General features: G+C 37.4%; 1 protein-coding gene across 9 annotated transcripts in view; it reads right to left on the bottom strand.

The window, feature by feature from the left end:
- Positions 1–20,705, bottom strand: part of rap1gapa (RAP1 GTPase activating protein a) — a 70,916-nt gene that overhangs the window by 42,825 nt on the left and 7,386 nt on the right. For 2 of the 9 annotated variants that reach the window (XR_008965150.1, XM_057363376.1), the window contains exons 1-2: positions 11,501–11,638; positions 1,939–1,974 (exon numbers count right to left, since the gene is read on the bottom strand). Coding sequence is in view for 7 of the 9 variants with exons in the window: in XM_057363376.1 (XP_057219359.1) it covers positions 1,939–1,974; positions 11,501–11,547 (83 nt within the window). In the remaining 2 variants the exon portion in view is untranslated. Of the gene's footprint in view, positions 1–124; positions 178–860; positions 1,346–1,938; positions 1,975–11,500; positions 11,641–20,705 lie in introns of those variants that run through there. The other 7 variants (XM_057363387.1, XM_057363382.1, XM_057363377.1 and 4 more) reach the window with 6 other exon arrangements.

Raw genomic sequence — 20,705 nt, forward strand, 5'->3', positions numbered from 1 at the left:
TTTTTCAAATACCACATGCATCAGCACAATCCACAACCACCACTAAAGAAACAATTCTGCACTATAACACTCTTTTTATATACAGATCGGCCATTTTAAATTTCACTCCTGAATGCAAACTCACCAAAATTTCTTTGGCCTCCTGATACGGAAGGGAGAGCAAGGCATTGTGGATATCTGTCAGGCATACAGAAGTCTGCTCCTTATTGAAGGTCACACAGCTGGCAGTCACTTGACAAGTGGCCTACAGACTTCATGAGATTATGACCTAATTATGGATCATCAGATCCTGTCTTACTCTTGACAGGCTAATTTGCATTCTTCCTCGAAAGCGTCTTTTGCTTAGAAGTTCATATAACAGTATGGTCCAAAATCTGGGAGCGCATTGAAAGTCTGGGATTTAAAGTCTGATCTCAACTAAAACGTTCTAGAAATAATAATAAATCAAAGTGCCATTATGATGTTTATATGATCATTTAAGATAATGCAATATTTCTAGATCACTAATCAAATAAATTGTTACAGTAACTTGTTTAGACAAAAGGTCAGATTTTCCTTGTTTCTAAAGAAACTTATGAAGGCCATGCTACCTCAAGCCTATGCAGCTAAAATCATCTTTAATAAAAATGTGAATTCAATTAGATGTCTTCGATTAGATTGACATGCAAAATAGAAGCTTAGTCAAAGTTTTTCGCACCCTAATGTAAAATGGCCACAGTACAAAATGAAATGCCCTGCTATTATTACACTACACCATTGATTTGAATAAGAATGCAATCGTCTTTTTCCATTATACTCCTAAATTAACATTAAATTAAATAGGAATCAACTCTATTATCAATTCTTCTCTATTCAACTACCTTGAGTCTGATGACAGAGCACATTATGCATCCTGCACAGGACTACACAACAACACACAACAGGCTGCAAAATATATAAAGAAGCCTCAACTCCAGCATTAGAATGCCTGTCAATCTCCCCGTCATAAAGCCACTGATGTGTGCTGTTAAACGCTGCAACGTCCATCAAGGGTCAGTCCCGCAAATCTGAGAGGCAGCTCTGTCCTTAAGCATGATCCGAGCCCTGGGCCAAGGAAATGAGCCGAGGACGAGTACCGTCGGTCCCTCCTTCCCTCATGCAGGCTGTTTTCTGGAGACTGATGCCGACTGATCCTGAGGTTACAGGCGCTGAATGGAGGGACAGACTCTACAGGAGCTGGACAGAATTTGCTTTATCCAAAGAGAAGCTTGGTCAGGCCTGACCTTGATGCTGGAAGGGCTGCTGTCCATCTGCGCAGGCCTTTACACACTGCCAGTGCGTGCACACACACTTTCAGTCACACAAACACAGGAGTGAGAGTGTCGCTGGTGTGCCCCAGACACTCTGTCCTGCCAACACTGCAGGGCTGCCTGCCGTCACCGTGGCAACAACGTGTCCTCTGCGCTTCAGACTTTTTTCATCCGCACTGCCTGAACTAAACTCTCTGTGTCCGGATTTGTGACACTCCTTGAGCGGTCAAACATACCCGCAACTTGACATTTAAGATAAAGGGTTAAGACCAAGAGTCATCAAAAGGGGTAGCGGGAATTAGGCAAAACAAAAAGTGCTAATGCAGTGTGTCATTTCGGCATCACCAGTGGCACCAAGTGAAATATTTTTGAATATTTCATATTTCTATTAAAACAAAGCGATACACAAACAAGAAACTTAACAACTTGCCTTATATTATATATGACTGCTTTTGTTAAAATTGAAATCTAAACTATACTTGTAAGAAACAAAGATTCAAATTGTTTCCTTCGAGAAGTCACTTACAACAGAAAGAAAATTGCCCATCCCCAGTGACTAATAACCTGAAGCAAAACTGAATAAAAGCTTGCGGTTTCTGGAATGGCAGTTTTAGGCTGTGGCTAATAAAATGAAAAAGACTTTACTTACCACAAACTTCTGGCTCTGGAAAATGTCTTGTCAACTCTGAAAAGAAAAAGACAGTTTCAGTTAGACGATTTATTGTACCTGTTTCCTCTATGAAGCACAGGCTGTGGTCTAAATAACCATATTACTGCCCTCACACGACAATATTTTTTATTGCGGTTAGAAAAATAAAAAAGAACAAAGTCAATAGCTCTACCATTCAGGGTTCTACATAAAATGACCTCTGGAGTTTGTCGATTTTAAAAACACACTACTCCCAATGTACCTGTCAAGTATGATTTATTTATCCTGGAAAAAAAACATCTGATATCTGACTCAAGATAAAGAGCTTATGTAACTGGCCATGTAAGTTCACAACAGGCTTTTATGCAGAATAAAACATTTGTCTAGACTGCTGACAAACATTTGTTACAGTAAAAACATTCAGGTTAAAGGGACAGTTCACCCAAAAATGTTCACCCTCGAGTTGTTCCAAATCTGTATACATTTCTTTTTTCTGATGAACACATAGAAAGATAATTGTAATAATGCTTGTAACCAAACAGTTCTTGGCCACCATTGACTAGTAGGAAAAATGGTAGTCAAAAGTGCCCCAGAACGGTTTGCTTTCCTACATTCTTCAAAATATCTTTTTTTTTGCGTTCAACTGAAAGAAATTTATAAAGCAATTGGTATAAAGCAACCATGGTAGTTAATGTTTTTTTTTATTGCAAAAAATAAAAATCACGAAATATGGTTGATACGAGGTTTCAGAAGGACAGCAGCGATATACTGTATATAAAAAAGTTAGATACCTCACAACTTTAGCATAGCAATTTCTTTAAAAAAGGATGACTATGTAACAGTACTGCAGTAGTTGAGGGTGAGAAAGATTTAAACTATCTGCAAAATGTGTTTCAGAAGCAGATGACCCTTTTTCTTTAACCCTTTAACACAATACATAAAGCACTTAAGCAGCATTAAATCACACTGAAAACAGTTAGCGCAGATGTTCACATTAATATATTTTTATTTTTAATGTTGTTTTTTTCCTTTACGCTATAAAAAGCTGCCCAGCATTGTGTGGGGAAATGTTGACAAAGGCATGATGTCGGCCAGCAGATGGTGTAATGATGCAACACTCCCTTGTCAACAGATGAATTGCGGTTTCAACTTGTACTTCTAACATGTATCACAGTAACATGCGTCACAGTAACATCCACAGGAGATTAAAACGGTTGTAGAAAATAACTAATATTTTAACATAAAACTAAAGATTAAAGAAAATGTGCCAAGTTCTAGTGTTCAGAGCTGTGCTCTCTCTGTCTAAGTGAAGGGTGGAAATCCATTTAAAGCAGTGCCATTGAAATTCATCTTTCTAGTAACCTGCCTGTCTGGATTAAGCTGCATGCTATCAGGATTCATACTATACCACCTAACATCTGTGGTATTCCTGACCCCCATCCAGAAATAGAGACAGGATTGTTTCTCCTAGACAGTCAAGCACTTACAGAATGCAAAGGGACCGAACATCACTGCTGTGCTGTCTGTATGTGTGTTATGCTGACAGCTGTGGTGCGGTACATTTTAGATTTGCTATTCTGTCACACCTCATAACAGACAGAGGACGACCGATGTCACGGATGTGACAGCCCGTGTTTCAGATAAGTCACAGCTGATGTTAAACGCTGACACCTTCGGTGGCAGTCAGACTAACGTACAGGCATTTCCACAAACACAGACGAAAATAAACTACATTACCTGGTTATTTATAACGTACTTGCACCACATCAATGTATGTTTGATGCTAACAGGGGCAAAATCTGCGTTTACGTCAGATGCAATATGAAAGTGCTGCTTGTCTTTGCCAATAATGTGTTTACTATTTGTGTTGACATTGCTAACAGTGTGTTACGCATTCTATCCTTCATATCATGACCGGAATAATGATTTGAGTCATGAATCAGTATTTGTTTACAGTGCTGATATGTCTAATGAATAATACAGCCAGTTCTCATAATGCAGATTCACAGCCTACAAACAGCAATAGTGACACTAAGTGTAACACGGCTTACATTTTTTTCACAACTTCACTCTTAGTCACTCTCAGCTTGTAATGGTCTTGTATTGTTTCTGCATTACAAACTGAGGTCAGAGAACGTCCTAGTCAATGTAAAAGTCTTGCATTTTGAATAAAAGACCATCATTCACTTACTGTAAAGGGTTTTGTTTGACAGTTTCATTACTTCAACAAAACCACTGATAATAGTACAATAGGGACGATAAATATCCACACATGCCCTGAAAACACTTAGCCAAAGTGAAACAAAGTTCGTTGTGTAAATCTTTCCTTTAAAGGTCCAGTGTGTCATTTTTTTAGAGGATCTATTGACATAAATGCAATATAATATACATAACTATGTCTTCAGAGGTGTATAAAGACCTTACAAGTAAGCGTTTTGTTTTTATTACCTTAGAATGAGCTATTTCTAACTATAACACTGGGTCCCCTTGCATGGAATTCTCCATGTTGTTTCTACAGTAGCCCTAAGAGGACAAACTGCTCTACAGAGTGCGTTTGGTAAATATGTTATTTTCTTTGGCAAAGGTGCGAAAACGCGACTACATTTTTGTCCCATGAGAGCCGCCATAGTGCTTCGTAAGGGAGGGGTAGAGTGAGCCGTTGGTTACAATTTGCAATCTTACCGCTAGATGCCGCTAAAATCTCCACATAGCTACTTTAAATGTAGTTCAGTGTAAACTTTGGAATGAATCTCTTTGGCCTTTAGGCACTAAGTCCTGTCTCTTTAGTTCACTTCAGTAGATAGTACAGCTATTTTTCAAGCTAGTTTTCTTATTGATACGTACAAATTAAACAAGGGAAGATCAATCACTTGTGCTTGGACTACAAAACAAGTTTTATTTAAACCCTGTCATGCATGTCAAGCTTGACGTTTGTGCAGCGGGGACATGCTCACAGTCTCTCTAGTTTAATTAACTTTGCATTACAAACAAACACCAAAGGCCCAGTTCTAAAGACGCATAAACAATGCGTCGTTCAAATGCACTTAAAACCTCACAAGAGATTATACAAAGCACTGACGCCTGCAGGGAATGTGCCATCAACCTGTATGAATGATGCAGTGAGTGACACATCTATACAGTTCATTGTTTGCTATTTTAATATGCACTAAATTTATAACACATTCACCAACCTGCCACAAATCAGAGGTAACTGTAAAACGATGAGAATGTCAAAACTCCAGTCACTTGTGTTATCAGTTATTTTTGGGGGGGGGATTGAAGTTCACCTCCTCTCCATCTCTAAAGAAATCTCATAAAGGAAAACTGAGTCTGGGTGTGGTAAAACTCTTACACTAAGCTTTAACTGAGCCAAAATATCCGCAGGGTATAACTGTTCAACTGCGCGCTTCATAGTCATAGGTAATTAGCCATCTAATATTAACAGACATAATAAATGCGCACTATGCCAAATATTTGCCAGATTAAAACTGAATGTTTGAACCATCCTTCGACGCTGCAATTATTTTACAATAATTAAAAATAACATATCTGTGGCTATGAATTAATTAAAAATGTAACCCAATGGATGACAATGAATGCTTACTTTCAGTTTATCTTGCAACGTCAGGCAATTTCCTCCCTTTCGACAGTGAAATGTCATGTTACGTATTGTGCTTTAAATAAATGTTACACAGGTTAATTGGGTGGACTGCATTTTATTACATGCACATGAACAACATGCATAATCTTAATGGACACACCAGTGTCTTAAAGGGATAGTTTACCCAAAAATGACAATTCTGTCATCGCTTACATTTACATTTATTCATTTGGCAGACGCTTTTATCCAAAGCGACATACAAGTAGAAGAGCATATAAACATTTTGTCAACACGCTAAACAGTACCGTTAGTTTACTCATCCTTTACTCATCCTCTTGTCGTTTCAAACCTGTATGACTTCCTTTCTTCTCCAGAACACAAAAGAAGATATTTTGAAGAATGTTGGTAACCGAACAATGGCGGTACCTATTCACTATGGTGTCCATACAATACTGTAGAAGTGAATGGGTACCGCCGTTGTTTGGTTGCCAATATTCTTCTATAATATATCTTCATTTGTGCTCTGCAGAAGAACAAATATTATGTGCTGAACTAAAGTAAGATTACATGATTCATCACATGGGTTCTAAGCATCATCCATTGAGGTTTCTGAGCCAGGGAGCCTTTCAATATCTTCTTTATTCTTGTACTGTATAATATATTGCTGCACCAAAACCATTGTAGACACATGTAATATATTAAAAGTTACATGTTGTGATAGCAGGGATTTATAACACTGCAATACAAGTTTCTCAGTTACTAAAGGGTACAGCTCAAGATACCAAGAGAACTGTCAATATTTGAAACCAGGGAGAACATTTTATTGCAGATAAGAAGTAAAATGACTTCCTGAGTTAAAGACATTAAAGCTGGCGAACAATAACCCTTAACACCCTTCCTACACCAGATGTCACATGCTGTAACTGCAGGCTATCTACACTCACGGAGTCAAAGCTGCAGTGTTCACTTACTATATCTAAATAAAATGTGACACTCAGTTATTCTTATAAAGTTTGTATTGCTACAGCTGCATACACACAAAAGTTGTAAGTGTAATTTATTGGTTAAAAAGTGATCTTGTTTAATAATGTAATATTTAGATAACTATAATGGCAATCGCATCTCAGTTCTTAAAATTATATACCTTTTTTTGCAGCATTTTCTATTCATAGTCTATTATGTCTAGTGTAAAGAGGGTGTAACATCAGCCTACTGACCATCACATTTCAAATGTATTTTATGACCCTTCTGGCAAGGTAACATGATAATCATACATCATATCTTAAACACATCGGGGCCGCATCACAGCACAATGATCTCACTAGATTTAATATTGAATTTAGAAATGCATCATCTGCTTGCGGTTCATTATATCTGCCAAGAAATTGTTTTTTTCTTACAAAACTAAAAGCCTGATGGGAAGACCTGATTACCTCAGAGCAGAAAATCATTTTGCATCAATGGATTCACAATTAAATGACTAGTTTTATTAAAAACTAAATCAATAGATTTTTCCACCAATGTTTTCCAGACTTAAACACCAAAGAGGTCCTACCCAAAGAAATCATTTGCGAGTATTCCCGTTCATCTCGACAGCAATTGCGAACACACGAGACCCTAAGATCTGCCACTTTTGCCCATGGGAACCACTATATTGATCAAATAAGGATAAGTTTACTTTTAAGAGGACATTAAAGTAGCCAGATATTAAAGTTACAGCATCTTCAGTACCACCACTGGCCACCATGGCCATGGAAAACAGTCAAACCTTGATCGCATGGGTGCTGCATCAATAAATCACTCCACTCATGGTCACTGTGGCCTTGTAGAGAGAAACACATTAACCCCTTTTAAATGAACCAGATGCATGTTCATGTCTAAATAACAACATGTCTTCACGTGACATTAATGACATTCATTTAGTAAATGATGGACGATTACAGGATTAACATTAAAAACAACACAGCAGTTAGAAAGAGAAAATGAAACAATAAAAAAATAAGGACTCAAAGTAAAGATGTTGTCTATGTTTCCATGGTAATGACATAAAAAGCAAAGATAAAGTAAAAGACTAAAAATGGGAAGGGAATTATACTGCAGTCAGAAGAAAAATGTGTGTCTATTATTGAATATACTCTGAAACACTGACAGTATTGAAGTATGAAATGTATACTTTGAAGAAACATAAAGCAGATTTGCAGCATCAACATAGATAAATGTATTTAGGAAAAATATAATTAAGTAGCATCCTACTGCACAGATGAGTCTAGGTTAGGGTGACCATACGTGCCATTTTTCCCAGATGCGTCCTGGCCAGGACTCGGCTGAGTCCTCCGGACGTTGCGTTTTTCGGGCGCATACGTGAACGCAGTTGTCTCATTTGAGGTAAAAAAAATGTAATTAACATTTTTACTCTTAAGATGTAATGATTGTAGCTTCATTCTTACCTTGAAATGTAACGGTTGCTTTCCTGAAATAAAACCTGAAATAATAAACCTTGATGACATGCGCCGCTGCTATAGAAATCCTGGCCAGGACACGTCTGGGAAAAATGGCACGTATGGTCACCCTAGTCTAGGTGCAGTTTTAACCATGTATTACCCGTGTTTAAATACATTTTATTATTTTATAGACCACTTCGGAAGACATAAACAATGCAGCCAGATGAATGCATGCATGTTCACACTGCTAACAAATGTGAATTGGTTTTCAAATCCGATTTAAAAAAAGATCATCCACACTCTCATTTTGCAGGTAATGACAACTGTTCATTTTTTTAAGACGACGTAGTCAATAGCGTCTACACTTACGATTGTGTTGCATGTACATGTACAATCCGATCTGTTCATTCAATCAGAGATGCATCACAAAATATCAAATTTGATTCAGATATCAAAAATATGCTTATGGACGTATCTTGGATCAGTTTTGCGAACACTATATTTTAGGCATTCTGTTTAGACTACAAAACGAAACAAAACTGTTTTGAGAAGATTATGCCACATTTCAATCAAAGTGTGTATTCTATCTGTGATGTCCACATTTGCTAACACAACAGCACAGGTGCAGAAACCCACTGAAACCACACCACCTGTCATGTAACACAGAAGGCCAGAATGCTTCCTACGTGTGACAGTCAGGGTCGGGTCACTCGCAAATTTGACCCAGCGCCTTGGCGTCATCTATGGAATCACAGACATTTTTGTGTAAAATGGATGCTTTCAAGACTGTGCGAATAGAGGAACAACTTCCCATCAAAACTAATCTACAGTCTTTGTCTCCTGAAATAAGACTGAAATGAATCTTCAATACAGCCACTGAATGTAAACGTGACTGAATGTAAATCAGATGAAGGACAGAGGGGTGAGCGTCCATTTAGAGAGCTTCCTGAGAGAGCTGGACGAGTGGCCACAGACTCTTGAGATAAACACGGCACGCCGGTTTTGTAATGCAAACGAAAAGGTTCAACGGCCTCTTTAAAATGCCACTCAGTGCTGGGCGGAGAAGTAAACATTGATGCAGACAAGCACCTTTACTCTGTCATTTAACAACCAAAACAACATTTTTAAATATCAACATTGCGCTAAAGACAAAGCACGAATAGATATACTACGTACAAACAAAGAAGAAAAAGAAATTTCACTGTTTTATTATTTATTTGTTCATATGTCAAAAAGCCACTTGTTCTCTGTTTGCTCCGTGCACCACTGCTCAACAAAAACATTGGAAATGGGCATAAAGAATCTGCTGACCTCCAAGAACCAGCGATCGGCACCACTGGGCGCAAAACAACAAGGAGCTTTTCCACATGGCTGTTTCTTAACCACGTCCACTCAGAGCTGGCCTCGTTTCTCAATTGCCATTGAGGACATTGAAGTACGGGTCTGATATGAGCAAACCAGCTTCCAATGTCTCAAATCAGGTGACGTGAGGATTCATTACAGAAAGTGAGTGCGAGCACTGAGCAGAGAACATAAGAGGGAAAAGCATTTTATGATCTAGGACAAATCCTGGGTCTGCTGTTTATTTCATTAGACTCCATTAAGAGTTCATGAGGCCAGTGAGATGGACTAACAAAACAATGCCAGACTTCATTTAGAAAATGACTGAATCCATCTGAGGTCATCTGAATGAATCATCAACATTCAGGCTGAAACTCATGTCTGCAAAATCATATCCTCTCCATGTACAAGAGCCTATAGTGCACGCAGAGAAATATCCGTTGTTTCTCGAGAAACCATTGGATGAATATACTGTGCAGTTTTTAACATACAAATGCCTTAAGAAGCAAACTTACATTAAGCGTTCATCTTATTGTGTACAGCAGGTAAATGTACACATGAGGTCATGTAAACATCGATTACCTGCAAGCAAACCTACTGGATCACTTGTTCTCTGCACCCGGAGCAATTTTCAAAGATGGCTTTTAGATGTGACAATCACCGGTAGCTGGCAAATGTCAAAACACAGCCGGAGACAATTTACAGAGGAAAAAGACAAAAGCGATCAATACAGATAATTTCCTTTCATCAACAAGAACGCTAAAAAAAGAGCTGACGTATGGAGGAGACTCATTCAACATTCAAGTGATCACTCAAGAGTTTCTATGGAAATAAAATCAGTCAAAATATCACAAATAAAACAAATGGAAGTATGTGAATTATACTTTTTAAAGGTTTAGGATCACTTGACTGAAATGTATTTTTTTACTTAAACGCAATTTGCAAAAATGCAAGGCATTTGCATGTATATTTGAAATCATTTTTGTAGACATTAGAAAACTAAAATAAAAAATAAAAGTAAAGACCTGAAGAGACTGGCAAACAATTGCCAATTCAAGGCAAACAGTAGTGTACCCAAAAAAGAAAATTCTATCATCAACTACTCATCCTTTTGTCATTTCTTTTAAATTCTTTTCTGTTCTGCAGAAGAAAGTCATACATGTTTGAATTGACAAGAGGGTGAGTAATTGACGACAGAATTTTCAGTTTTGGGTGAACTATCACTTTAATCACGCTAAAATATAACATAGCTTTGATATGTTTTCGTTTTTAGTCACAACATAGTCATGTTATTTTAGATTTTTCAACGCAGTCGCACGCTGATGATCTTCAAAACTTTTATAAATGCTTATGTTTAAATGGACAAATAAGTATTGTTATGTAAAGATTTTGTTACAGACTTTAGGCTGCATTTCCTTATGTAGTCCAACATATGAATTTTTATATAGTACAAATGGGAAGTACTGTATTTTATTACTGTCCCAGAATGATAAAGTCTTTTGAGTGTAATATTAACATAAATCAAACATGATCTATTTAAGGACAGTCTTGATGGGACCGGTTCAGGATTCCTGTGATCAGATCTGTTAGACACAGATAACACTTGTCCCTGACAACACAGAACTGAAATGTGTCTGCCTCGCACCTGTTGAGCGGTCCAGACAGAAGAATCTCACCGGAGTCTGTCGCAATTCAATCCAACAGTAACGCTGGGTCCGATTCGTCTCTTGTGAAGCAGCAGATCATTTAAAGGTTTAATGAAAACCTCCAGGCCTGACTGATGGTGTAACAGCCCGTGATCGTGAGAAACTCTTTGGCTGGTATTGCCTGCATGTGTTTCTGCTTCAGTCAACTGCAGTGTGTAATTCGATCCAAACTCAATTACCCGTTCCGCTATAACGGTCTTTAATAATCCGTTTCTCTTGCAGGAAAACTCATCACCAGAGCTGTTATAATGCATTACGCCGTGAGATAGCGGCCCTGTCAATCACACATACGATGAGTGACGAAATCAAGTCTGACTCCGCTTTTACAATGCATTAGCATTCAAAACGTGCTTTTATGATACCGCCCTGCCGTAACCACATTAGCAGACAGAAGTCTATAAATCACACTTCACAGCACACAAGTAAGCAGAAGGTAAAAGTGATGGAGAAATGTTTTGCTAAACAGCTCTTACCCTCCATATGCTCCAAAAGTGAAACTCCTCTTTCTCTGCGGCATCATGGCTATAAAAGCTCAGTGTAGATCAGAGATGGAGAGAGAACTCTAGAGAGACAGTGAACTGAGGCTGTCTCTCTAGACCGGCTGAGTGCATCTGTGTGTGTGTTTCAGATGTGTGTACTGTAACTGTACACATCTAGCACGCTGTCCTTTCTTTCCACTCCCCTGACTCTCTCTCTCTCGCTCTCTCGCTCGCACCTTGGCAAATAATGAGAGGGGGAGCTGGTTGTGTCCACTCCTAGTCTCCTGGGTAACCCCACTCCTCATTCATATGCTTTAGTGCTACTGTAAACAGACCAAGATGAAACAGCACCCAATGTCTTCATAATATCCTTTACGACACTCTTTAAATGTAAATGAGACGTCCAATGAGCAGATGTGTGCCACAGAAATTAAGACTACACCAATAAAAACTTAAAAGTTATGTTGTGTCAGGTATCAGGTTAATATTTCATTACTTTTTGCTAAGTTTATAAATCAACTATTTCAACTTCCTCCATAAAAATAAACATTTCTTACTAAATTTAATGAATTTAAACCACTGATCTATATAAATGACTGGATTGCGCCTAGATAACTAAACCAACGGCAGGAAGTGACGCCACCGGACGCCATCGCGCCGCCATCTTGGTATGCCCAACTGACAGTCTAAAATAACCTGTTTTTCTGCTTATTAGGCACGCGATACGTTTTTAGTTTAGATGCGTGTTTAAATTAATTGTTACTTCTGTTTTTTTCAATGTTTATGTTTATTTTGGGCAGAATAGCGACCCATATATTTTGGGCAGAATAGCCTATAGAAGGTGAGTGTGTATTGCACACTGTTGTGCTGACACATGTGTAACGTTGTTTAGAAATAAAGCTTCATGACTTAAAGAACATATACAGCCCGTATTAATCTGTATTTAGATTTCAGAATAAGCACATTTGTCATATGTTGAGGTGTCTCGTGAGTCTGCTGATCTGATATGTACGCTACTGTAATGAAAATGAACGTAACTCACTCTATATCTAATAAGACGGGAAAATTCCTGACTTTAAATAATTAACCATTTACGTGCTTTAGACATTTGTGTTGTAAGAATGCACTGTGAGACTATAGATATGAAAATGGGGACTGGTAAATTACTGTTTTATCATTAATATGTGATAACTTCCCTATTTATTTAATAAACGTTTGGGCATACCAACATGGCGGTTGCGGTAGCGTCAGTGTTATGACGTCATGAGCAATTTAAACGTGCCAAGACATTTTAGTACTTTCTTATATAGTATAGCAGCTCACTTCTGTCAGTTGTTTTACAGCATTTTTCTGCTAAGGTTGTTATTCAATTCAAATTATTGGGGCACCTGGGACTGCACACATAAAAACAGTAAAATCAATCTAAACAAAACATGAGGACTCAAAACTAAACACACTTTCAAAACAGTTCAGTTAAAAACAACACATTTTGTGTTCAGTTAAAGAGAAAGTTCACCAAAAAATGAAAATGGGTGACAGTTAACAACATTCTTCAAAATATCTTCTTTTGTGTTCTGCGAAAGAAAGAAACTCAAACAGGTTTGAAATGACATGAGGGTGAACAAATGATGATAGAGTTTTTTTCTGGGTGAACTGCCACTTTAAAGACCAAACCTTGAACCGTGTTATTTCTAGGACAACACATTTTGTGTTACTTTTAACTTAAATTGTGTTGTCCCTTTTATTTATTTAATACAAATTATAACAAAGCAAGACAAAACAAAACACAAACAAATATACAAAATAAACAAACTAAAATAAACTGCAATCATCAAGCAGAAGGAAACTTCCTTAAGCTGTTTAAAGGCGTAACGTCTCTCTTAAAAACAGCTGCTCAAACAAAAGCGGTTGTTAACTGTTGACACAGTGCTGCGCTCCTTCTCAAAGTCACTTAAATGTTTACCTAATTTCACATACCTACTCAGTCATGAGCATGTATAATAAATGAGTCTAGGTCACAGTCAAAGGCGAAGTGTATCTGTAGGTCAGTCAGGTCAGTAATTGACTTGCTCAAAAAAAAAACTCCCGATAAGTCATTACTTAAAAGTCTTATGCAGTGCCTCATGGTTAAGCTTCAGAGTTATCTGGTTTAAAGCCTCTTCTTCGTCTTCAGCTGATACATGTTTTTCTCTTTTTATCAGAAGGGGAATGCAAGAGCCGAGATCTCCTCAGAGATAGTTGTTCCTATCAGCCTTATCGTCCCTGACGTGCCCCTCTCAGACCCAGATGGTCCGACACATACAGCCAGGGGCTGAAACCACACTGACATGACCTTGAAAGAGCTGACTCACGGGTGAAATCCAGGTTTACCACAGCACGTCTGATAAAATGGCTACTTGGCAGTTTTCTATTGATACAAATGATCCCCAAGGCAAAACTCAAGGCATATAATGGCATGCAAGGTAAAAGAATAAACTGATTTAAATGAACTATGCCAATAATTTCTCTCTCTCTCTCTAAATACTACTTAATAGGCCTATTATACAAACATATTTAGATTATATTTACATATTTATATTCTGTGTCAATATTTACATATTATATTCTGTGTCAATTAATTATAATCTGTAAATGTGGTTTTCACCCTGTTTAAAGGAGATTCAATGTCAGTTTTATATGTAAAAGTTAACAGTCCACACCTAATATTTATCTAAATTTAAGGCCATCAAAGGCAATAATCAATGTATGGAGTCTGTTATATAAACTTGCTATGCACTTACAGTATGTTGTAGTGCCGCATATACACATTGCTTATATTGTGCATTCGACGTGAAACAGGCTGCAGTCCTCGAATCTTAAACGAGAGGAACTGTCCGTCTGGCCAACCAAATGAGATTGGATTTGCACGCTAAAAAATGCCCTGTCAATCCGGCCGCAGACTGGCTATCCTCATTGACTGTGATGGCAGCTCTCAGCAAGACATTTACTCTTTGGAAACAAACTGCCAGGGAGACGCTGATCTATTGAGAGCGATGTTTGCGTAGCCTTTATTCCTCTGGTTCAGACCACCACTGTTCATCATTTCCAGGCTCTGAACAGACCCAGATGCTCCACAGAGAATGCTTGTTGTTTGAGGGACAAACTACGGCCGCATCAATCACATGTCAAGCAAACGAGCGCGACAGGCTCATTCAAAAGCCAATAAACCTTTATGTCCTTTACAACACCTTAAAAGCAAATGGGATGTTTAAAAGTGAGGCCAAGGGAGTCTTGAACTTCTAATATGTGGGTACAGACAAAAGCCCAAGTGATGCTGAGAGACTTACATCTCACAGGTACAGCTCCATTAAAGATTTGCCTTCAGCGAAAATGAAAAAAGTGTAGACAGTGTCGTAGCTGTTTATGAGTTGTTGATCTGGCGGAGTGAAAAGCTTTTGCTGGCCTGGATCCTTTCAGACGAGGGAGTTTAATTACGCCATAATATTTACTCTTTCTAATGATAAACACCTTGCTTATGCCCACAGCATATGAAAGAGGTTCGACCGAGAAAAACATCTAAACCAGACTTATTTGAATAAGAGGGTTTAAAGGGTAATTATGCTTCAAATGTGAAGGAACTAAACCAGAGCGTAATTCCACATGCACTCTGTTTTATCAAACTGCAACGTTACGTGCTGGCCATGCTAAAACACAGTGCGTTTTCCGATATCAAAGGAAAATTCATACAGAAGTACTTTTCACAGGCGGTCATGAGTTTGTGATGTTTAAAGAGGCTCGAGTTTGTCTGGAAGGAGTTTAAATCTGTCCACATGAGTCCATGTCCCAGTCCTCCTGCACACTGAAGTCTTTCAGTACAGTACTGCAGGCTGAACTTCGCATTGACAGAAAGAGGCAGCTGTTCAAGCATGGCTGTGTGGACATGGACACCTACAAAAACATACACGAAAAATGCATACATGCAGCAAAACCTCTTTATGTCCTATATGGAATACAGTAGCAGCCAAAAGGTGATTTACTCAAATATATCATTCAAATGACATTACAAACGTTATATATGCTTGGAGTACAAACTAAAGCACAGCTTTGAGAAGTTTTAAAGATGCTTGGCACACAATTACATGCAACACATGTGCAAAGCTATTGAAATAAAACCCAGCAGAATGTTTACAAAATATTACCACAAGAAAAGATCAACAAATGTTTTTAACAAAGAAATCTATAGTTAATGTGTGCTCTTTTCGGTAAGCTTTTAATTTTTCTATGAATTGTTTGTACTGTATATTAGAATAAAAACCTGATCGCTGACATAGTTTATTTGCCTTTTGGCTACTGTTAATTGTTTTGTCCAATACCTCAACCCAGGACTAAATACACTTTATTCATGTACTGTACACCTCAACAATGTACTTATAGTGTTCTATTGTCACACATTAATTTAGCTAATATACTAAAAATATTTCTTTTTTTACTTCTATTTATGGTGTCTCAAAATATAGTTTAGTACACTTAAATCTTCTTAAGGTCATCTTGAGAAGTAGTAAAAACAATTTTTCTATATTAAGTACAAAATGAATGTGTTAAAATAGAGCACTTCAAGTACATTAAAGTGTTTTTAGTGCACTTTTTCACCTGGGAAAAGCACCTCATATTAAGACGGTTTAATCTAATTTAAGGGGGCATTAAGCAAATAATGTGTAAATGTTACCCTGGATATTACTTACTACTGTACATCAATATATGAAAATAAAAGGTAAACTTAAATGTCTAATAGATAAATAAATCACACATAATCTAAATATTGTATTCTCTGCAACCACTGCTTTACTGTCTGTCACCACATCTGCTGCCTGCTATAAAAAAACTGTACTGTAAGAATACAGCAACTATACTGTAGCAGAAGAATTATATCCCATAATAGATTCTAAAAAATTAGATTTACTAGGGTGCATTATTAGAACATCATCAAATTCACTTTCACAGCAGACACAAGATCTCTCTCCGCCCAGAAATCTGGATCAATGACCTAACCCAGTTACAGCGTATGGCTTTCTTCCGTGCCCATTGATCTCATTGTAACAGAGAGAAGACTTATTGTAACAATAGATGATCTGTGTTATCATACTGTTTGCCAGCTAGATCAGACCTACAGCTACAAGAAGTACAAACTGAATTTATCATTTATAATATGGCCCATATATCAACACATTTAGATGTGTTTCTCTATATCACATGTGTCAGTATGGGGAAACACTGTCACCTATTGGAAGATCATAAAAACTGCAACGAAAAGGGCATGCATGCACAAGAAACATTGTCATGTTAGAAAAGGTACACTGCATTAAGAAGAAAAAAAAAAATTTGCCACTGCATGGCCGAGTGGTTGATTTGAATGCGTTCCAGTATATTGGACTTATATGACCAGCAAAAGAAAACTCTGAGTGAGTTGCTTTATGTTCAGATCATTTAACCGTGAAGTAATAACCTTCACACACTTTAATGCAGCTTTATATTCCTGATTTCTTATGAAGAATCAACAACCATTTTGAGAACACTAACAATATGAGATACAACGATCCTTAAAACAGTACTCCAATAAAGCCCACACTCATATCTGCTTAGAAAAGCCATAACACATCAGAGCCGGACAGGGATGATATGGCACACAACAACATAATCACAGCGGTAGGTCATTTGGAACACAGTGTACCTGCTGAAGGTCATAAATCCTCAATTTCCATAGTACAGCAAACAGAGGATTAAGGTAAATGGTTTTCAGAACCTTGGACAGCATCAGAGCAAAGCAAAATGCTTCAGGATCCTGAAAACCACATGTATTCCTACAACACAAAACACAAGAAACCAGAAGTTTACATGTCAGACTATGTTACCAAAATCTTCAAACTACCCTGTGCTTTAAATAACGCACTACTGTACATTAAAACTACAGCTTTGGTCAAAATTAAGAGACCACTCCAACATTATTTTGTTTCTCTGAATTTAAATTTGTATTGTATAGGTATGTGTTTAGGTAAAATTATTTGTTTTATGTTAGAACTAGTGACCACAGTTCATAAAATGTAAACGAAAATATTGTTTTTATTTGCATATATTTGCAAATGAAAACTTGACAAACTGGTCAAAATAACAATAAATATGCAATGTTTTTTAGACTTAAAATACCTCAAAGAAAACAAGTTCATGTTCATTTTTAAACAACACAACACTAATGTTTTACATTTATTTAAGAAGAGTTATGAATTATTAATATTTAATGCAATAACCCTGATTTTTATTCAGCTTTCAAGCACTTTGGCGTTAAAATTAAACAGAAACCGAATAATCACAATACATATAGAAATGCTGATTAAAGATAAATGTGGAGTGAGCGACCTCTTCATTTTTTCCAGATCTGTATTTTTTATGAGCTTACGGCAAGCAGCTGATTTATTTAGGGTTTGCGAGCTCCCAGCATGCACGGCAGCATAAATAAATAAATCGAGCACTTACTGTTATAGGATCAATTTTGGCTGTACTTGTGGTCATTTTTGTCATGGCTGTTGTTTGTTGTGGGTGTTGTCAAGGGCTCATCCTCCACAATAGATTTTGAAAATGAGTTTATGTAAGATGGACAGGCTATAGCATCTCCCACAGCTGCATGAGTGTATATGTGAGTTTTATGTCTTTATAACTTGCCGTCCCTGCATTTCCAAGTTGACATTCACATTTTATACATGAGGAGGATGATATGAAGCAGAACATAAAGCTCTTAGTGAAGTGATTCAGAAGGTCTCCTGAGCAGTATCTCACAAGGTATCCGGCATAGAGCGATATATACGCATCAGAGCAGAGCTGAATTGCTTCCTTATCTCTACGATGCAGCTTAGCACCTTCAACACTTCCAGATAGGCCCTATAAAACTCAGCATATTGTTGTGCATTCATTCAGAACAAACTCACACTATAGTTTGTGCATGGCTGCAATGTGGATAGATTTTTTTAGTACAGACCTTAAAGGTCCAGTGCATGAAATTAAGCAGCGAGGTTGTGAATTGCAACCAACGGCTCACTGCACTCCCCCCTTTCCTTTCGAAGCACTACGGTGGCTTTGCTGAAGGAGATAACGTATTTACTAAATGCGTTCTGTAGAGCAGTTTGTCCGTTTAGGGCTACTGTAGAAACAACATTGTGAATTCCATGGAAGGGGACCCGCGGTATATAGATAGAAATAGCTCATTCTAAGATAATAAAAACATAACGCTTCATTATGTAAGGTCTTTATACACCCCTGAACACAAAATTACACACTTGACCTTTAAGACTGAGTGATGTTTTCTGTCCGTTTTAGGCTTTACAGATTTGCTACTTGATATTACTAGTCAGAGGCAGGTGATGTAAGGATATAAATCTACAGTCTGCTTGCCTAACCAACAGATGTTTCACCAAATCCCAGCACTGCATGTGACCTATTCATGAAAAATGAGATTTTTTCTGTCATGATCAGGGACAGAGCAGGTAAACATGAAAGACATTTCTAATTTCTTTACAGATATTCAAAGCTTTTGGGAAAATGGGACTCTAATACAGTAGCAACCATGTGGCTCACCTGAACTATCCTGGAAACATAAAGCACTGTATAAAACCAAAAGATATTACTTGTGTTATCTTTAAAACAGTCTAGAAGCATATCCCAGCCTGCACTCTGTAAATCTGGTATTCTGTCTGCTCTGCTTCTGTGAAAGATCATTAAAGTCCACTGGCTTTTAAAATGTGCATGAACTGAACAAAGGCGAGGAAAAAATCTGCAGTGGGAGGGAAGAAGTCACACATGAGAAAAGAGCCAGAGAAAGTGAATATGCAGGGAGTAGTGAGGGGAGGACATCATGACTGACTGTCCATCACGGATGCCTGGCGGTGACGTCTGCCAGTAGGCTTTGGCTCTCATCTAAGTGTCACCTTAATGAATTGTTCACTAAAAGCAGGCTTTTTAGCTCAGCAAGAAGATGGTTTTTAACCGGGAGCTATCTGTCAAATGCAGACAGTCTCTGTCCATCCTTTTTCAGCCAGACCATCGGCCTATGAAGGCTGTGCGGTTTACGTCACCCACTGTGCCTGAGAACATTTCCAAAATAACTTAAGAAAATTCCGCTCAGTGCTCTGAAAACTTGGTGCTTTGTTCTTCTGTTGAATTTCTAAAGTGTTTAATTGGAGGAAAGTGAAGCACCTGCTTATCTTTGGATCTGTCCTCTGGGCTATTATAAGATATCCATGTCTCTCTTTCTTGTGCACCTTGATAAATATAATTGTGGAAGATATACTGCCTATAACTGGCTAATCGTGGCATCTTATGGTCGAAAATGTATGTATTGCAACTTGTCTTTGTAAACTTTCATCAAAACTGTCTCTGCCTATGCCAAAGACAAGTGACATCACAAAGTCTTCTCCCCTATATCAATCATAGAGACCTGCCCTATACTGTATTTGTTTCTCTATATTTTCCATACAACTCGCAAAAACATCACATTACAGAACTATAGGCTTGTGAACACAGTTTCACATTTACTTTAAACCAGTGCTGTCAATCGATTAAAAAAATTAATCGGATTAATCACACATTTTCTGTGATTAATCATGATTAATCACACATAACAATAATATTTTAAAATATACTTTTACGTTTGAATAATTTCACATTTAATCTTCAAATTGATGTCGAAACAACATATTTATTAAACAGCATCATTTTATGAATGAAAGAAAACATTTTGATATTAGTACTGTAACTGATGTCTCTATTAAATTGATTATTTTAACATTAATTATAGCCATTCAACAATATAATTGAGAGCTATCATGATACAGAAATTGAAGGACGTTCTCAAACACTTTACAGTCTTTAATGCTAAATTATAAATTAAATGCAGAAGAATTCTCATTAAAGCTACAAAATCACATTGATTTCTTCTTTTATTTTGTTCTTTGATTAACGTTAGTGACAGGAGTCACAGCAGCACGTTTAAGAACGTGGCCCCTTTAAGAGCTGTCTCAGTACGCAGATCTGACCGTCACCGCACTCCCATTTTCACAACTCTTTGCATTCATTTAAGATTTTATTTTACACTTTAAAGTCTTGCTTAAGAAAATGCTAGACAAAACGGGCTTTCTGACATAATCTTGTTTGGTTTTATCCATTCAAGCACTAA

Source organism: Triplophysa rosa, linkage group LG21 (assembly GCF_024868665.1).
Source record: "Triplophysa rosa linkage group LG21, Trosa_1v2, whole genome shotgun sequence".
NCBI classification, from domain to species: domain Eukaryota; kingdom Metazoa; phylum Chordata; class Actinopteri; order Cypriniformes; family Nemacheilidae; genus Triplophysa; species Triplophysa rosa.